Genomic DNA, 15690 nt, shown 5'->3' with positions numbered 1-15690 from the left:
TTTAAGTAATTTATTTTCTGCTTACAAAAGCAATTCACGGACATCACAGACGAATAGAGAGAGTACACCACCACCAACAAAAAGGTATAAAGCAAATGAGTCCACCCCTAACTTTGTTTCCAGAGATGCATAAAACTGTTACAGGGTTATCGCACCCATACATGCAGATGAAATAATTTTGAGATTTTCTGTTGCTGGAGGTGAATTCGATTCTCTCCCTTCACCTACTCCCAGCACACATACTCAGAATGACAGTGGTGGGTGCCCAGAGCTGACACACCAGTGCCTGTTCTGGTTGTTAAAGTATTTAAATAAATGGCTGTTTCCTCTTGAGTGGCTCTTGCTGTCCTGGCTCCTCCCTGAGTTCTGCACCAACAAGTAAAGGGTTAATGCAGCACAGCTGAGTTTCTTCTGATGGGCCGGCATCCTGTATCCCTGCTCCCACCCACCCACCCACCCACTTTGGGCCCCTTCAGTGATCAGTGCAGGTCCCTGCCTTTCTGCTCTCCTCCTTTCTGGCTTGGGTCCTCTGGTTTGGATCTGGTCTGGGCCAAGCCGAGCATGACTGGGGGGCGCTGCACAGGGTTAGGGACTGCTGGCTGGTACTGGCTTGGGAGCAGTCCTTCCGGGCAAGCCTCAGACCCAGTCCCAGGAGATGGGGCTTCTCGCCACCAAACTCATGGCCCCTCGCTGGTGAGGGTGAGGGAATGAATGCACTGTGAACCCACAACTGAAAGGGGCCTCGTCGGGTCCACACCAGCCACACTTTACATTGGCAGGAACTGAACCCAGAAAGGGAAGGTCATTCCATGCCGTCGGTGCCGGCTGGGTGGCTTGTGTGGCCCTAGCCAGTGGCAGGGCCATGAGATCGTGGCTGACACATGGGGGACACTTTCTGTGCGTCAGGCACCATCCCAAGTGCCTCGCATATGTTAACAGAGTCATTGGAGCCACCCTCTTGGGAAGATGCTGCTGTGAATCCCCATTTTACCGGTAGAGAAACTGAAGCACAGGACAGGGCACTAACTTGCTTAAGGACAGGCAGCTCATAAGTGGCAGAGCTGGGATTTGTAGCCAGGCTCCAGGGTCCGAGTTCTATTCAGGCCATCCTATCTTCCCCTCCACCCACGGCCTAGAAGCTTTTTTTCTTCCCTCCCTGCACCAGCCCGCAGCACCGCCTGCATCTCCCGTGTCTGCCTCTCTGAGCCCCTGCCTGGCAGCCAGGGCTTTCTGGGCACCAGGGCTTTTGCCTCTGTAGGGTCATAGATCCCTTTGAGAGCATGATGAGGCTATGAGCCATGTACATGTAATTTTGCTTACAATTCCAGCAGAGGGATCTCAGGCCCCTGGAAGCCCACCTATGATGCATCTTAAGAGTAGGAACCCTGGGCATGGTGGCCCGTATCCCGGGGACATGTTTTACTCCTGATTCAGGTCGTAAGATACAAAGCAGCCCCAATATCCTTCATTACTGGCTCCTGGGTTGAGGGGAGTCCGACTCCTCTCCCTTAGGCTCTGGGCTGGGTCCTTTGCTTTCTTCTAGCAGGGGCAGGAGGCCGGGAGAATGAGAGGCAGGAGAACAGAACTGTGGGTTCACACATAGACACACGTGCACACACCCTGGCCCCCAGCCCCACCGAGTTGGGGCAGGGGTGCGGAGCTGGGTCGAGGCCAAGCCCTGCCTGACACTGTCCTAACCAGCTGGGCCTTGCCCCTCCCTCTCCTCCCTTCCCATACTCAGGGGGCACCTCCCAGGCCAGGCCACCCTGGGGCAGGGGAGGCTCAAGGCGGCGATGCCCATGACAGGCCTATGCTCTTCCTTGAGCGCCGTCCGGGCCGGACTGTCTTCTGGGAGCACTGTCGCTGTCAGTACCTCTCAGGAGCCCGCAGAGGGACTGGTGCGAGAGGGGAGGGCAAGATGAGGCGGAGAGGGGCCACAGCAGGTGCTTCTGGCCCCTTCCTGGAGCTTCCTTGCCCTGTTTGAGGTAAAAGTGCAGAGAACGAAGAAATACTTTTCCAGGCAGCCAGCAGCCAAAGGCCAATTATGAAGAGGACCTTGGGATCCCTCAGTGACTGGGATGGGATCTGGATTGATCCTCAGGTAGCTGGCACCAGTGCCCGCTCTGCCACTGGGCTGCAGGGTGGCTGAGGGCCCAGGCCTTCCTCTCCCAGGGCCTCTGGCTCCTCACCCACCAGCGGGGGTTATACTGGATGGTCCACTAGGGTCTCCTCAGCTGTGACTTTCTGTGTTAAAATAACTTGTTAATGGAGGGGCAGGAGGTGGGGTCAGCTCCCTGGAGCCCCCCAGAGACTCCAGGCCCTCTGAAAAGGACATGCTTCAGTCACCAGGGCCACCCCACTTCCTGCTCTGCAAGGTCCGAGGAACTGGATTAGAATCACAAACTTCAGAGCCGGGGTAGGGGCGGACCTTAGTGCTCATCAGGATGAGAAAACTGACGCCCAGGGAGGGGACGGTCCTGCCCAGGCCACACAGCTCAATGGAGGTGGAGACAGGACCCAAGCCCAGGTCTCCTCCTCTCAATCCAGTCCTGTCTACACCATGTGGGCCTGGGCTGAGTCATGGAAGGATCCTTTCTCCCCACTTCCTTCTACCTCCAAGGGGGAGCCCAGCCCAGAGCTCAAGCCAGAGCCTGTCCCTAGCTTTTGAGAGCTGAGCTGGTGGAACAACTGGTGGAAGGAAGGTCGTACTTTTCTCTGGGGCTGCCTCTTGCCCTACCCTAGTCTGAACCCAGCCATCTCCAGGGCGATGCATATGAGGAATTAAAAATTAAATGCCAATGTGGCAAATATGGGGAAACTGGCTGGACAGGTCCCCTGAGCTGCCCCAGGCGGTGAGAGCTCCCTGGGTCACCCCACCCTCTGAGTCAGGCAGGCCTGGCGGTGCCTGGGGAGGTGTCAGCCTGGGTTCCGGGCAGGAAGCCTGACTGTTCTGGACCCTGCCCTCTGTGAAACGCAAAGATGCAGCCCGAGTCAGCCGGATTTCTCCTTCCCACTTTTCCACTCCATCCCCCACCGTGGGAGCTCATCTCTGAACTCAAGGCCCAGGCTCCCTTTGGGGTTGGGGTTTGAGCTCCTTAGGGTGAGCTGGGAAGGGCATTCCTTATTGGCTTTCGAGTGATTTGCGTGGCTGACGTTAGCTGGGAGGGCTGTCAGGTGGGGGAAGCTCCATGCGTTCCTGGGGGGTGGGTGTCAGAAGCTTGCAGCCAGTGTACGGATGGAGCACCCTCTCCCCACCGTAGCCACTCGCGCCTCTGCCCACCTGGCTCCTCCTCCATGGTGGAGGTCTCAGCCTGAACCTCCAAAGCTCCACCCACACCCTTATCCACACATGGCCACCCCTTGGGCTCAGGGATGTGCACCTCCAGCTTGGGCTGTCCTCAGAAGGACTGACTGGGAAGGAAGCTCTAGAAATGGGCTCAGGGCCACTTAAATGGGGGATTCTAGGGACCTTGGTGCCTGGAGCAGGGTCAAGAACAGGGTGTTGTGGGCCCTTAGGGCATGTCCCTTTGATCCCATGGACTCCTTGCCCTAAAGGGAACCAGAGCAGGGCCCTCTGTAGCTCAGAGTCCAGGGCAGGACCCTGAAACGAGGGTCTAAGAGCAATTCTGGGATGGCAGGCTGGTCCAGAGGAAGACGGCCTTGTTGGTGGAATTCTCTGTTCCCCAGGAAGGGGGTATGAGCTGTGGCAGAGGGTGGAGGGCAGGGCGGGGAAGTAATGGGGCTCTTTTTTTTAATGCTCACTGGTTCCCAGCTTCAGAGAAGCTGCTGTGTGGGGAACACACTCCGTACCCTCACGCTGCCCCGCAAAGCCAGGAAACAACTAACAGGCTGGGCTTTACCCAGCTGGGGACGTTGGGTGCCTGGACGGGTTTCCTGTGGCTCTCACTCTGGGGGCCTGTCCCCCTGCTCCCCCAGCCTACAGCAGTGTCCCCAGCCGTGCCTGGCTCTGACTCTGACTCAGGGTCATCTCTCTCACCCCCTGCAGCTCCACACCTCACCCTGAGGTGCCCCAGCCAGGCTACTGGAGGAATCTGGTGAGGAGGTTTGTATTCCACAATGTGTCACTAAGGCACCGAGCTGGCCTGTGTCCAAGGTCAACCGTGTGTGGCCCATTGGCCAAGCCCCTGGTGACCCACCCTTGGGGGTTGCCTGGGTTCTGAGGAATCCCAGGCATGAGGATGTGTGTGTCCCAGGCCCAGGGAGGCCAAGGGGGCAGGGCTGGGCCCATCGGTGGAGTAAGGCTGTCCCCTGAGCCCTTGGTGGTGCAGCAGGGGGCTAGCAATGGGCTCTGACCCCCTGTAACATTAAGGGGGAGACAACCTCATCCTGAATAGTGAATGCTTTCCTCCCTTCCTCCTTCCTTCTTTCCTTCCTCCTTCTCTTCAACTCTGAAATGTCTGTGGTTGAAAGGGTAGTAGGAGATTCCCGGCTACCTGACCCTGACTACGGGGAAGCACCCATGTATCTCTTCAGGTCCAGCCGGGCAGACACATCCCGGGAGCTGTGCCCAGGCAGAGTGTCCATGGACTCAGGCCACTGCTCACCTACTGAGCCTTGTTAGGGCCTGAGGGCCAGGAGCCCAGGGAAATGCCCTTCCTTGAGTGCTTCTCCGCAGGATCTCTTTAGGTGTGGGGTGTCACAACAAACCTAAGGGGGGTGGGATCAACCCCATCTTACAGATGAGAAAACTGAGCCTCAAAAGGTGAGAGAGGGGCACACTTCCTGAGCACTGGTCCGATTCTGTCTTTGAGATGATGGAGTTAAATTAAGATTGCCAATCTGGGGACTTCCCTGGATGTCCAGTGGTTAAAACTCTACATTTCCAGTGCAGGGGGCACAGGTTTGATCCCCAGTGCGGGAACTAAGATCCCACATGCCGCGCAGTGTGGTCAAAAAAAAAAAATTGCCAATCTGGTCTGCCTGCCTATAAAATCCATGCTCTTTCTTCTTGATTACAAGAATTAAAAAAAAAAAAAACAACTATGTACTGTGTGCTTTTTTAAATTATGAAGGAAACAGAAATTCATTGTTAAGAACTGAAAATAGAGACAAGTATAAGGAAGAAATATATATATAAATAGTCTTGGAATGGCACTTCCGCCCCCAGCCTCCCTGGAGCTAATCATTGCTGGGTGACTTTTCAATATATGAGGCTGTGAGGGATTTTAAAGGGCTGCTTGACTGAGCTGGGGAGCTGGCTTGCACCCCTCTGTGAGGTGTGTGAGGTGACCAGTGATCTTAGCTTCTGGGTGTTGTCCAGGTGTGGGGACGCAGAAGGCCTGAGGCCCAGTTCCATGGGGAATGCCCCATCTGGCAGGGCCAGGGCTGGGCTCTACCCCAGGCACTGAGCAAGGGCTGCTCTGTGGCAACAGTGCCGGGAGTGGCCGTGGCTTCAGTAGTTATGGTGTGCGGGCTCAGTAGTTGTGGCCTGCGGGCTCTAGAGCTCAGGCTCAGTAGTTGTGGCACACGGGCTTAGTTGCTCTGTGGCATGTGGGATCTTCCCGGACCAGGGCCCGAACCTGTGTCCCCTGCATTGGCAGGCGGATTCTTAACCACTGCGACACCAGGGAAGTCCCCAGAATTCTTTAAGAATAAGAAGATGGGTTGTTTGTTGCCCTCAAATGGCCAGAGAGTAATTCTGAGATTGCCCTTGGTAACCCAGGGTCTTGTGGATATTTCTGAAACACCTACCTTGAATCCCCCTTCTTATATATTAAACCATTAAGTCTAGAGAATTGGCACCATCAGCCCATCAGCGAGTAACAACTTGGCTTACTATGTGTCCTGCTTTGGGGGATTCGTGTAAAACGTGTCCCTGGGCTCCAAGGAGCAACCACATCTTATTGGAGGAACTGGGGGAATATCTAGAGAACAAACAGAAGTCCTCCCTATGGGGCTTGGCTGTGGGTTGCTCTGAACAGGCAGGTCATTGTGGGCTGGTGCAGACAAGGGATGGCTTCTTAGGAATAACAACAAGAGCTAACATTTATTGGGCTTTCACTACATGCCAGGAGCTAAGTGCTTTTTGTGTATTGCATCACTTAATCCTCACAGCTTCCCTAGAATAGGTAAATTCTATTTTCATCACAGTTTCATAGTCAGGGAAACTGAGAGTTTACGTCACTGGCACAGTCATACAGCTAGTAGCTGGCAGGGCTGGAACTCAAATCCAGGCAGTCTGGCTCCACAGCTTCCCCTTCCCTGCTACCATCTTTCTAGAGGGGCTCAGCGAATCCTTGCAGGATGAGAGACTTAGACTTTAGGGAAGCAAAATACCCAGGGGTGGGGGCTCCACAGACCTGGGTTTGACAGCACTGGTCATGTGACTATAGACAGCTTACCAAACATTTCTGAGCCTCCGCGGTCTCTGACAAATGGGGATAGCTTCTTCACAGAGTGGCGTGATGGTGATCATATGTTTAGAGCTCAGAGTAATGGGTGGTATTGTTAGAAATGGAGGGTGGGAAGAGGAGCACAGCCTGACCAACACCCAGCATCAGGGATGAACATGAACCAGATGTGTGGGTTGGAAGGATCCTGGAGAGGGAGTTGGTCCAGCTAGAATGCAGGATGGCTGTAACAGGTGAGTGGAAATAAACATTGGCTGGAAAGGATGAGGCCAGGGTGTTGAGGACCTTGAAAGTGACCATAAAATGCTCCACAGCTCCTCCAAAGGACAGGTGTGTGGACGTTGTTGACATATGGAAATGTGTGTTTGGGGGAAAAAAAAGAATCTAAAATAGTATGTACAAACCGACAGCTGTGTAAACGCATTATGGTCTGCCAAGCTTAGAGATCAGAAGGGCATCTGCAGTGCTGTCCATACTCCAGTTCACCACTTTTTACTTAGGTACTTTTCTGTAAATACCTAATGAAAACTAAGCGTGAACAGGAGGCCAGGCTGAGGGGTTTGGCTTTTTATCTTGGGGCCACCCCTGGGGAGTCATGCAGAATTTTTTTGTTTGTTCTGTTCTAACTGAGATACAATTTATATACAGTTGATTCTCATTATTTGCGGATTCTGTATCTGCAAATTCGCCTACTTGCTAAAATTTGTTTGTAACCCCCCAAATCAGTACTCAAGATGCTTTGGACCTATGCAGAGTAGTGAAAAATTTGAGTCACCTGATGCACACGGGCCCTGCTGAGGTCGAACAAGACACTTTGCTTTCTTGTTTCAGCCCTCATGCTGTAAATAAGCATTCTTTTCTATTTAGTGCCATATTTTTTCATATTTCTTTGCTTTTTTTGTTGATTTTGCTATTTAAAATGGTCCCCAAGCATAGGGCTGATGTGCCGTCTGACATCCCTACATGCGAGGAGGCTAGGTGAGGTGCCTTTTACAGAGAAAATACGTGCGTTAGGTAAGCTCCGAAGGTGTGAGCTATGGTGCTGTTGGCCATGAGTTCAGTGTCAGTGAGTCAACAATAGATATTAAATAAGGTCTCTTTAAACAGAAACACGCATAAAACAAAGTTATGTATTGATCAGCTGATGAAGGTGCCTTGACCAACGTTTACAGGAACCTAACCCTGTATTTCCCTCGGGCATTTTGATCCAGTTTTTGCTAATTGAGTGTTCGCGGCAACTTTACACACCCTAACTACCGCGAATAACAAGACTCGACTATATCATAGAATTCACCCTTTTAAATGAGCCCTTTTATATTTTAGTATACTCACAAGGTTGTGCAACCATCACTGTGGATTTTCCAGCAGTAAAATGGCCTCACGGAGCAGCGATTTAAGAACCATCTGTCTTTCCCTGTCCGCTAACTGTTCTGCTCTCTTTCAGGATGCCCAGGAGAACCATGGACTGGCTGTGCCCACCCCCTCTGTCCCAGACAACTTTGCAGACAAACAAATGACAGGTAAGAGGACCCTAAGCTTGGGGCTTGTCCATCTTTCTTTTTTTCCTCCTTAAGCCCAAGCATCTGGTCCCCCCTCCCCAGCTGGTGAGAAAGCTGGAGTCCCCAGGCCTCTTGGCTGCTGGCTGTTGTGGGTGGGAGATGAGGAGAGCCACGGTTGGCTAAGGCCCAGTGGGGGAAGGATGGTGAGGGCCGAGGCCAGAGCAGGAACAAGTTCAGCGTGACTGGTAGAGAGAACCCCGGAGTCAGGCAGACCTGGCTTCGAGTCCCAGCTCCCCTGCGTACTAGCTTCGCTCCCTGGGGCAAATCACTTAACCCCTTGCACCTCCGTATCTTCCAATGAGCCACGGGCAAGACAATTCCAGTTCTGGAAGAGTAAACTAAGTACTGGATGGGATGCAAGTCACTTCTTGTCATACCCTGCTCAAAACCCGCCAGTGACTTCCCTTGTCACCCAGTGGAAGGGTTCTTGCCAGGACCGCCAGAATCTGGCCCTACGTGGTCTCATCTCTTGCTGGCTTTCCCGTCTCATGCTGCTCCGCCATCCCGGTGTCCTTGCTGCTCCTTCAATATCCAGGCACATTTCGACCCTGAGGCCTTTGCGCTGCAGTTCCCACTGCCCTGACAGCTCTCGCCTCCCTCTTTCCCTCTTTGCTCCAGTGTCACCTTCTCAGCCAGGTCTTCCCTGACCACCCTATTCACATTGCACCCCTCCCGCCCCTCCTGGGTTTCCCCCATATTACTCATCACCTAATGTGATAGTAATTTACTCATATATTATGTTTATTGCCTGTCTCATTGTCCCATTAAAACACAAGCTCCACGAGAGCCAGTATTTTGACTATTTTTTGGTTTGTCTTTTACTGCTGTGTCCTAGCTCCTAACACTTGTGTGCTCAATGGGTGTTGGTTTTCCCCCTCCCTACTCTCGGTCTGGCTTCTGTTTTGAAGTCAGACAGCTGGGAGGAGCCCTTCAGAGCTGCACATTCCCAGGTTTGTTTCTCTCTGCCCTAGAAATTGAGAGGAGGAGAGGTGAAGGACAGGTGCCCCTCAGAGAGAAGTAATCAGGGCATCCTGGTGGCCTGCAGACAATAGGGAGGGGGCAGGGACTGGGGCCAAGAAGAGAGGGATGTGAGCCGCTGGGGCCAGGGGGGCTCAGCATCTCTGGCGCCTCGGTCGTCCAGGTCACCTCGTTTCCAGAGACCCCCATCCATCCTGCAGTCCAGAATCTGTTCCAGAAGTTCTCTATGAGGTGGAAAGCTGGGTTCTTGGTAGATTCAGGATCTTTAGAAAGCAGGAGGTGCTCATGCAAATTTCTCCCTCCCAAACTTTCACCCAGACTTCCTTCCTTACTGAGGTCTCCAGGCCCCTGCCCCCATCCATGACTTCCTATCTCTGCCACCTTCTCTGTCTGTCTTATGGCTGAATGAAAAGGTAAGCACAGGTGGTAGTAGTCAAAGCAATTACCGTTCGTTAAGCACCTACTATGGGCCTAGCACCTGATAAGCTCTTGCCCTGCATTTACATGAATTCTCTTGCTTAATCCTCACAACAGCTTTATGAGGTAAGTGCTGACATCGTTCCCATTTTTCAGATGATGAAACTGAGGCTCAGCAAGGTTAATGAGTGTGTCTCAGGTTACACATTTAGTAAGTGGAAGAGCCGGGATTTGAACCCTGGCCTTTCTGGCTTTGTACCAGCCAAGGCACCTGTAAGAAACACTTGGTGCACTTGAAGGGCCTAACTGAAGAGAGTTTAGTAAAGGGATTATATACAGGATTGTGAGTGGAGCAGAGAAGGGTGAGCCTCGGGAGCCTATGGAGATTTAGCACAGGCTCCAGAGGCTGTGCCAGGGACAGGCAGGGGCCCGTCCCTAGAAAGAAGAGGGTCACTCCCAGGAGAGCTCAGGAGACTCGAGACATGGCTGCTCCTCACGTGGTGTTCAAAAGGAAAGGCACGACACCGGCCAGCTACTCTCTCAGGAGCCCACCCCGCCCTGCCCTGGGCACTCAGAGATGGGCAAGCCCGGCTGCCTTCTCGCCCTTCTCATCTCTGCCTCTCCCTCCTTCCAGGCACCAGCAAGCTCGTCAATGGCAACCTCCGATTATACAGCTCTGTGGGGGACCTAAGGCCTGGGCACTATGGCCAGGACTTGCTCATCCCCCCGCCACCGCCGGGCCCAGCCCCAGCACCACCCCCAGACACTCCACAGCCTCAAGAGGAGCCCTCACCACCACCTCCACCTTCCACAGCTCCCCCGCCTCCCCCGCTGCTGCTGGAACCCCCGTCCCCGCCCAGCATGGCTCCACCTCTGCCCCCAGTAATGGGGGCCCTATCCACCACACCCCGCCTTTCCTCCCCATCCACACCCACCCCTCCGGACTTCATTCCCCCTGCGCCTCCCCTACCCCTTTTGCCAACCCCGGCTCCCCCAGCTCCAGTGTCTCCTCATACACCGGGGACTGACCCCTTACCCGCTGCGGGTGTCACCAAGTGGAAACCAGAGGTAGCGCTGAGTGACAGGCAGCCAGAGGCCCCCAGAGGCAGCCCCCCCAGGAGCCCTGCTGAGCCCAAGGGGAGCCTCCTGGGACCGGAGACCCACCTCACCTTCCCCAGCTCGCTCAAGGTGCCTCCCCCAGCCCCAGTCAGGACTTCATCCATCTCCACTCAGGAAGCACAAGAGGCTCTTCCTGAGGAAGGAGAGGCCACCAAGAAGTCCCCCAGTCGACTCCCACTGCCTCCCAGCTTCCACATCCGCCCCGCGTCCCAGGTCTACCCCGACAGGGCCACTGAGCCAGACCATCCCGAGGAGCCCAGGGCTACGGCACCAGCCAGTCCGAGGCCGGGCCAGTTCCAGGCCTGGACAAGTGAACAAGCCGAGACTCCACCTCCAGCCCCTCCCCTGCCCACTCCTCCACCCCCACTCCCTCCCCCAGCACCCCCTCTGCCCCCAGCTTCCCCGCCTTTGCCATCTGCTGAGAAAGCAGCCCCTCCACCGGCTGGGGTTATGAAAAGACCCAAGTCCAGCTCTGCTGCTCCCAAACCCAAACTTGACCCCACCAGCCCGGAGGACACAGCCTCTTCAGAGTCCGTGGACTGGTGGGATCCCAGCCAGATGGCAAAGCTGCGGAATGAGCTGTCAGCCTATCTCTGTGGCTCAAGGAGAGAGGACCGGTTTGCCAGTCATAGACCAGGCCCAACTGCAGCCTCTCAGGGAAAGGAGAGCCAGAAGGGCCCCAGCCTGCCAGAGAAGGAGGCGCCCCCAAGCCTGCCAGAGAAGGAGGCGCCCCCAAGCCTGCCAGAGAAGGAGGTGCCCCGAAGCCTGCCAGAGAAGGAGGCGCCCCCAAGTGTTCCTGAGGAGAGTCTTTGTAGCCAGCCAGAGAGGAAGGCTGCCACCAGCCTGACCCTCCCTCCTGTGGACTACATCCCCCAAGACTCACCAACTCCTAGCATCTGGCAGATCCGGAATAAGTTGGAGGCCCAGCTTTCCTCATCAGCAGAGAAGGAAGCCAAGCCCAGCAGAGGGTCTCTGCCTCCCAAACCTCAGCTAGAAGGGGTAAGAATCTTTGAAAACAGGGCTGATAACGGCAAATTCTCCAAGCCCGTGGCCAAGAATCTGCCACGTCTATCCACCACCCCTCTGCCAACCACACCACTCCAGTCCAAGGCCACGCCTGGACCAGCCATACCACCCAGGGACACACCTGAGCCAGCCACACCTGGACCAGCCATACCACCCAAGGCCACACCTGAGCCAGCCACACCTGGACCAGCCACACCACCCAGGGCCACACCTGAGCCAGCCACACCTGGACCAGCCACACCACCCAGGGCCACACCTGAGCCAGCCACACCTGGACCAGCCACACCACCCAGGGCCACACCTGAGCCAGCCACACCTGGACCAGCCACACCACCCAAGGCCACACCTGAGCCACCCACACCTGGACCAGCCACACCACTCAAGGCCACACCTCTGCCCACCACATCATCCCAACTGATAGCAGAGAAGAACCTAGTCCCAGCTGGGCAGTGGGAGAAGCCAGAACATCAAGAACTTGCAGTGCCCTCCAAGCCAGAGGCAGAAGGGCGCTCCTCAGAGACCAATAAACCTACACAGGGAGCCCTCTCATCTCCAGCCCTCCCCCCAAAGATCTCCCCTGGCCGAGAAGAGGTGCCATTTCTCTATAAGCCCCATCGCAGCCAGAACAGCCCCAGCAGAGATGTGGCCGTGGTGATGCCCACCCTGTCCAGAGGAGAGGCTGTAGGGTCGTGGGAGCCTGTGGAGGTGAAGGAGCCCCAAAGGCTGCCAGCCAAACCCCCCGCCTCAGCCCAGCCTTCTGAGGAACTCCTCAGGCATCCAGTGACAGGGCAGGTGGTGGAGCAGGGCTCCCCGATGGCTCTTCTCCTTGCAGCCAGGCAGAGGGCACAGAAGGGGAGGTCCAGAGGGGCTGCCCTGGGCCAGTCCTCCCTGCCAGGGAGTCTCTGTGGCCACAGCCAGCCCGCGGCAGGCTCTGACAGCATCTTCTACAACGACGGCCAGCCCAGCTCCTTCACAGTGGTCCCCAAGGTACCCAAGGAGACTGAGAAGGACCCCCAGCTAACCTCACCAGGACAGCCCAAGGTACCCAGTCAGTGGAAGCCCCAGCCCCGCAGAGACTCAGAGGGCACGGAGCCCAGCCGGGGGTACAGCTGGACAAAGACGGGGCCCTCCGTGGCCTGGGAAAGACCAGCGCCCTCCAGCCTCCCCCAGGGCCGCCTGCTGCCCAAGTCCTCCTCTTCCCCTCCTTCTCCTTCCCACAAGAGGGAGGATGAGTTCAACTTTGAGATCATCCCACCGCCTCCAGAATTCAGCAATTACCCTGAGCCCCCGCCCCGCTCCCTGCAGTATCTGGGGCGCCGGGGCTCCCCTCCCCGGAACAACTTCTCAGACTTGGGGCAGCTCGCGGACGCGGGCTCCGCTCGCGGCTCCTCGCGCTTTTCCGCCAGTGCGGGCCCCGCCGGGGCCGCCAGGGGCCTGGGCCGTTTCTCGGGCGTGGGCCGTTCGCTTATCAAGAAGCGCCTGTACGTCTTCGGGGAGACCCCCCGCAGCCCCAGGCTGCCCCAGGGCGGCACCGGCCGCAGCCCGACCTCCCCTAGCTGCTTCGGGCCGCCGCCCAGAGGGCCCTTCGCAGCGCCCGGAGGCCCGGAGGTGCGGCGCGTCAACTCGACGGGCCGCGCGTCCCCCGCCGGCCTGCACGCGCGGAATATGCCCCTGGAGGGCGCCCCCCGCGGAGAGGCCAAGTACAAAGCGCCCGGCGGCGGCGGCGGCGGCGGCGGTGGCGGTGGCGGCAACTGTTGCAGCTACGGCGACTGCGGCTGCGCCCCGGCTACCCGCAGGTGAGTTGGGGGCCAGGGTGATGGCGGGAGCCTGGGCTGGGAAGCCAGGGGAGAGGGAGGCTCTCCCGTGGACCACGGGGAAGCTGGCCAGGCCACGGCCATCAGTCTGGGACATTTGGTTTTCTCCCCTCTGGCTCTCAGGGCAGAGAGAAGGGGGAGGGAGGCACACTTCACCTGGAAAGGGCGCCTTTGGCGCTTTCTTGATCTGCTTCCTTATCTCCTTTGTTTTCTCTTTCCCCCTCCTCCTGCTTTCCCCACCAGCTCCCTCTTCTCTCTCCTCTCTCCCACTCCCTGGAGCCTCAGCGTGGGGTGGGGGGAGACCTGAGTGGTCCTTGGGTGCTGGGATTTCCCATCACAGAGATGCGTCCAGAGCCAGCCTAGGAGGGACGGGTTCTGAGCAGAAGGGTATGAGGCATGTACTCTGGCATCAGGGCCTAGACAGGAGGGAAGCCCTGTGTCTGGTGAGTCTGTACTGGGGTCCCACTCTGGGGATAAGCGCTGAGCTTGTGGGGCAGCTCCATCGCACTGAGCCACGTCCTTCCTCTTGTGCCCTGGGGGAGATGGAAGCGGTGTTGGTTAACCAGATATTAACCTCATCTCTCTCCTGCTCCCCACCAGGTCTCCCCACAGCAACCCCCACTATGGAAGCTCCATCAACACATTCACCGTGAGGCCCGGGACCCACCATCCCATCTCCTATGCCTACTCGGGGGCCCATCGGAAGTCCCCATCCTGAGCCCAGGGTTTTCTCAGTTCCTCTCCAAGGGGTCGGATCCAGGCACTTGTTTTTGTGGGGGGTGGGAGGGACGCAGCAGGTGTTAAGTAGCCTCACTCAGACACACAGGAGTCTGTTTCCCAAAGACAGACGGGGACAACGAGTGAAGCAGTGACCCCAGGAAGAGTAAGATTGAACTTCTGTTTCCCAAAGCACTGGTGTGGCTGTGGACTGTCTGCAGATGGGGGTGGGAGGGGGAAGGAGGGAGGAGAGGAGGGACCTTTAAGGAGCTGGAGCCTGAGTTTTCACTGTCTGGTACTATTTGCTTTAGCAAGGCTTACTGAAAGCAGTTTTCCAAGCAGGCCTACTGAGCAGGTTCTAAAAGCAAGGGCTGGAGCACTCGCTCAGATTGGGAGCCCATCGGGATGGCTGTTATTACTGGTCAGGCCCTCATGAGGGGCTGAGGCCCAGCCCTGGCTGGATTGGGGGTGCAGGGTGCTACAGGTTGACCTCCTCAGCCTCCACCAGTCCACCAGTTGCCACTCCCAGAGGCGACACCTGGGGTTCCTAGCATAGAAGCCACATTGAGGTGTGAGCAGGAATATGCATACACAACATGTAGAGAAGGTAGTGGAACAAAGTGCTTTGCATTGACCAAGGATGGGGATAGGGGTACTGATGGTTCATTTCTCCCTGGCCCTGAGCTACAGGAAGGCCTAGAGAGAGAAGACGTGGCAGGTTTGGGATGGAAGACAGAGGATTAAGGCTTGCTTTTCTATTCAGACCCAGGCAGCCACTATCTGGGGGATCGGGCCCAAGGAGCCAGAAAGCCTGGGGCTTGACACCAAAGGCCTTACATGGCCAGGTCCTGTATGGGACTTGGAGGGGCATCATTCCCAATCACCCCTCCCAACCCCAATACTACAGGTCTCCAATATTACTAAGGCCTTAGAACGTGTAACCAAGGTGCCAGAAGGCCTTGTAGAGTAGAAGGTGACAGAGATGGGAATAGAGGTCTGAGAGGAGTTTGCTGCAAGTATGGAACGTGTTTTGGAAAGTCAAGAGTGGCAGGACTGGGCCAGTTCAGAGCAGGGGAGCCCTATCAGTAGGGTGACCATTTGTACTTTGCTGGGAAGTCTGGGTTTATGCCTGTTTTCCAGTGAGTGAGAACCCCTTACACTTTCAAAAAAGTCCTGGTTTAGATAATATATGGTCACCAACATATCAGGAAACAATATTCTTTGGTCAATCTTCTTCTGTCTTCAGGTCTTGGTGGGCCGAATTCCTGTGGCCAGGCCAAGGAAGGCTACCTGGGTAAGGAGGAAGGGCAGGGGGTGCCCACCTCAGAGGAGCAGGCTGGTAGGGGCAGCCAGGAAGCAGTTCCCTTTGGGGGCACGATGATGGACCTCTATGATTTGTGCTAACCAGCCAAGGTACTGGCGTGTGGGGATAGCGGATGACCACTTCAGGGAAAGAGAGTACAGGGGTGGGTGGGCACCCTGATGGGCCAGGATCTGGTTACCTGTGTCTAAGAAGCGAACCCCACCCCAGTGCCAGCACTGGCTCTATATATATGTATGTATTTTCCCTGTACAATGTTTTATAAAAGAGTTCACTAATTTATCTTCTGTGTTAAGGCTTGAGGGATGGGGTGTGGATTCCCAACTGTATCTTGCTCTGGGGTGGGCAGGGAAGGACTGATTCGCACT

The 15690-nt window shown here is 56.1% G+C and overlaps 1 protein-coding gene across 1 annotated transcript in view; it reads left to right on the top strand.

Moving 5' to 3' along the window:
- The window catches only part of LOC308623560 (uncharacterized protein C6orf132), a 27225-nt gene extending 11535 nt beyond the window's left edge, over positions 1-15690 (top strand). The window contains exons 3-5 of the mRNA XM_081246139.1: positions 7816-7891; positions 9960-13266; positions 13885-15690. Of these exons, the coding sequence (XP_081102265.1) occupies positions 7816-7891; positions 9960-13266; positions 13885-14002 (3501 nt within the window). The 3' untranslated portion in view covers positions 14003-15690. The remainder of the gene's footprint in view (positions 1-7815; positions 7892-9959; positions 13267-13884) is intronic.

The sequence above is a fragment of the Mesoplodon bidens genome (genome assembly GCF_964165515.1).
Source record: "Mesoplodon bidens genome assembly, chromosome: 10".
NCBI classification, from domain to species: domain Eukaryota; kingdom Metazoa; phylum Chordata; class Mammalia; order Artiodactyla; family Ziphiidae; genus Mesoplodon; species Mesoplodon bidens.
The sequence above is the reverse complement of the archived record's forward strand: the minus strand, read 5'-3'. Positions and strand labels throughout refer to the sequence as shown.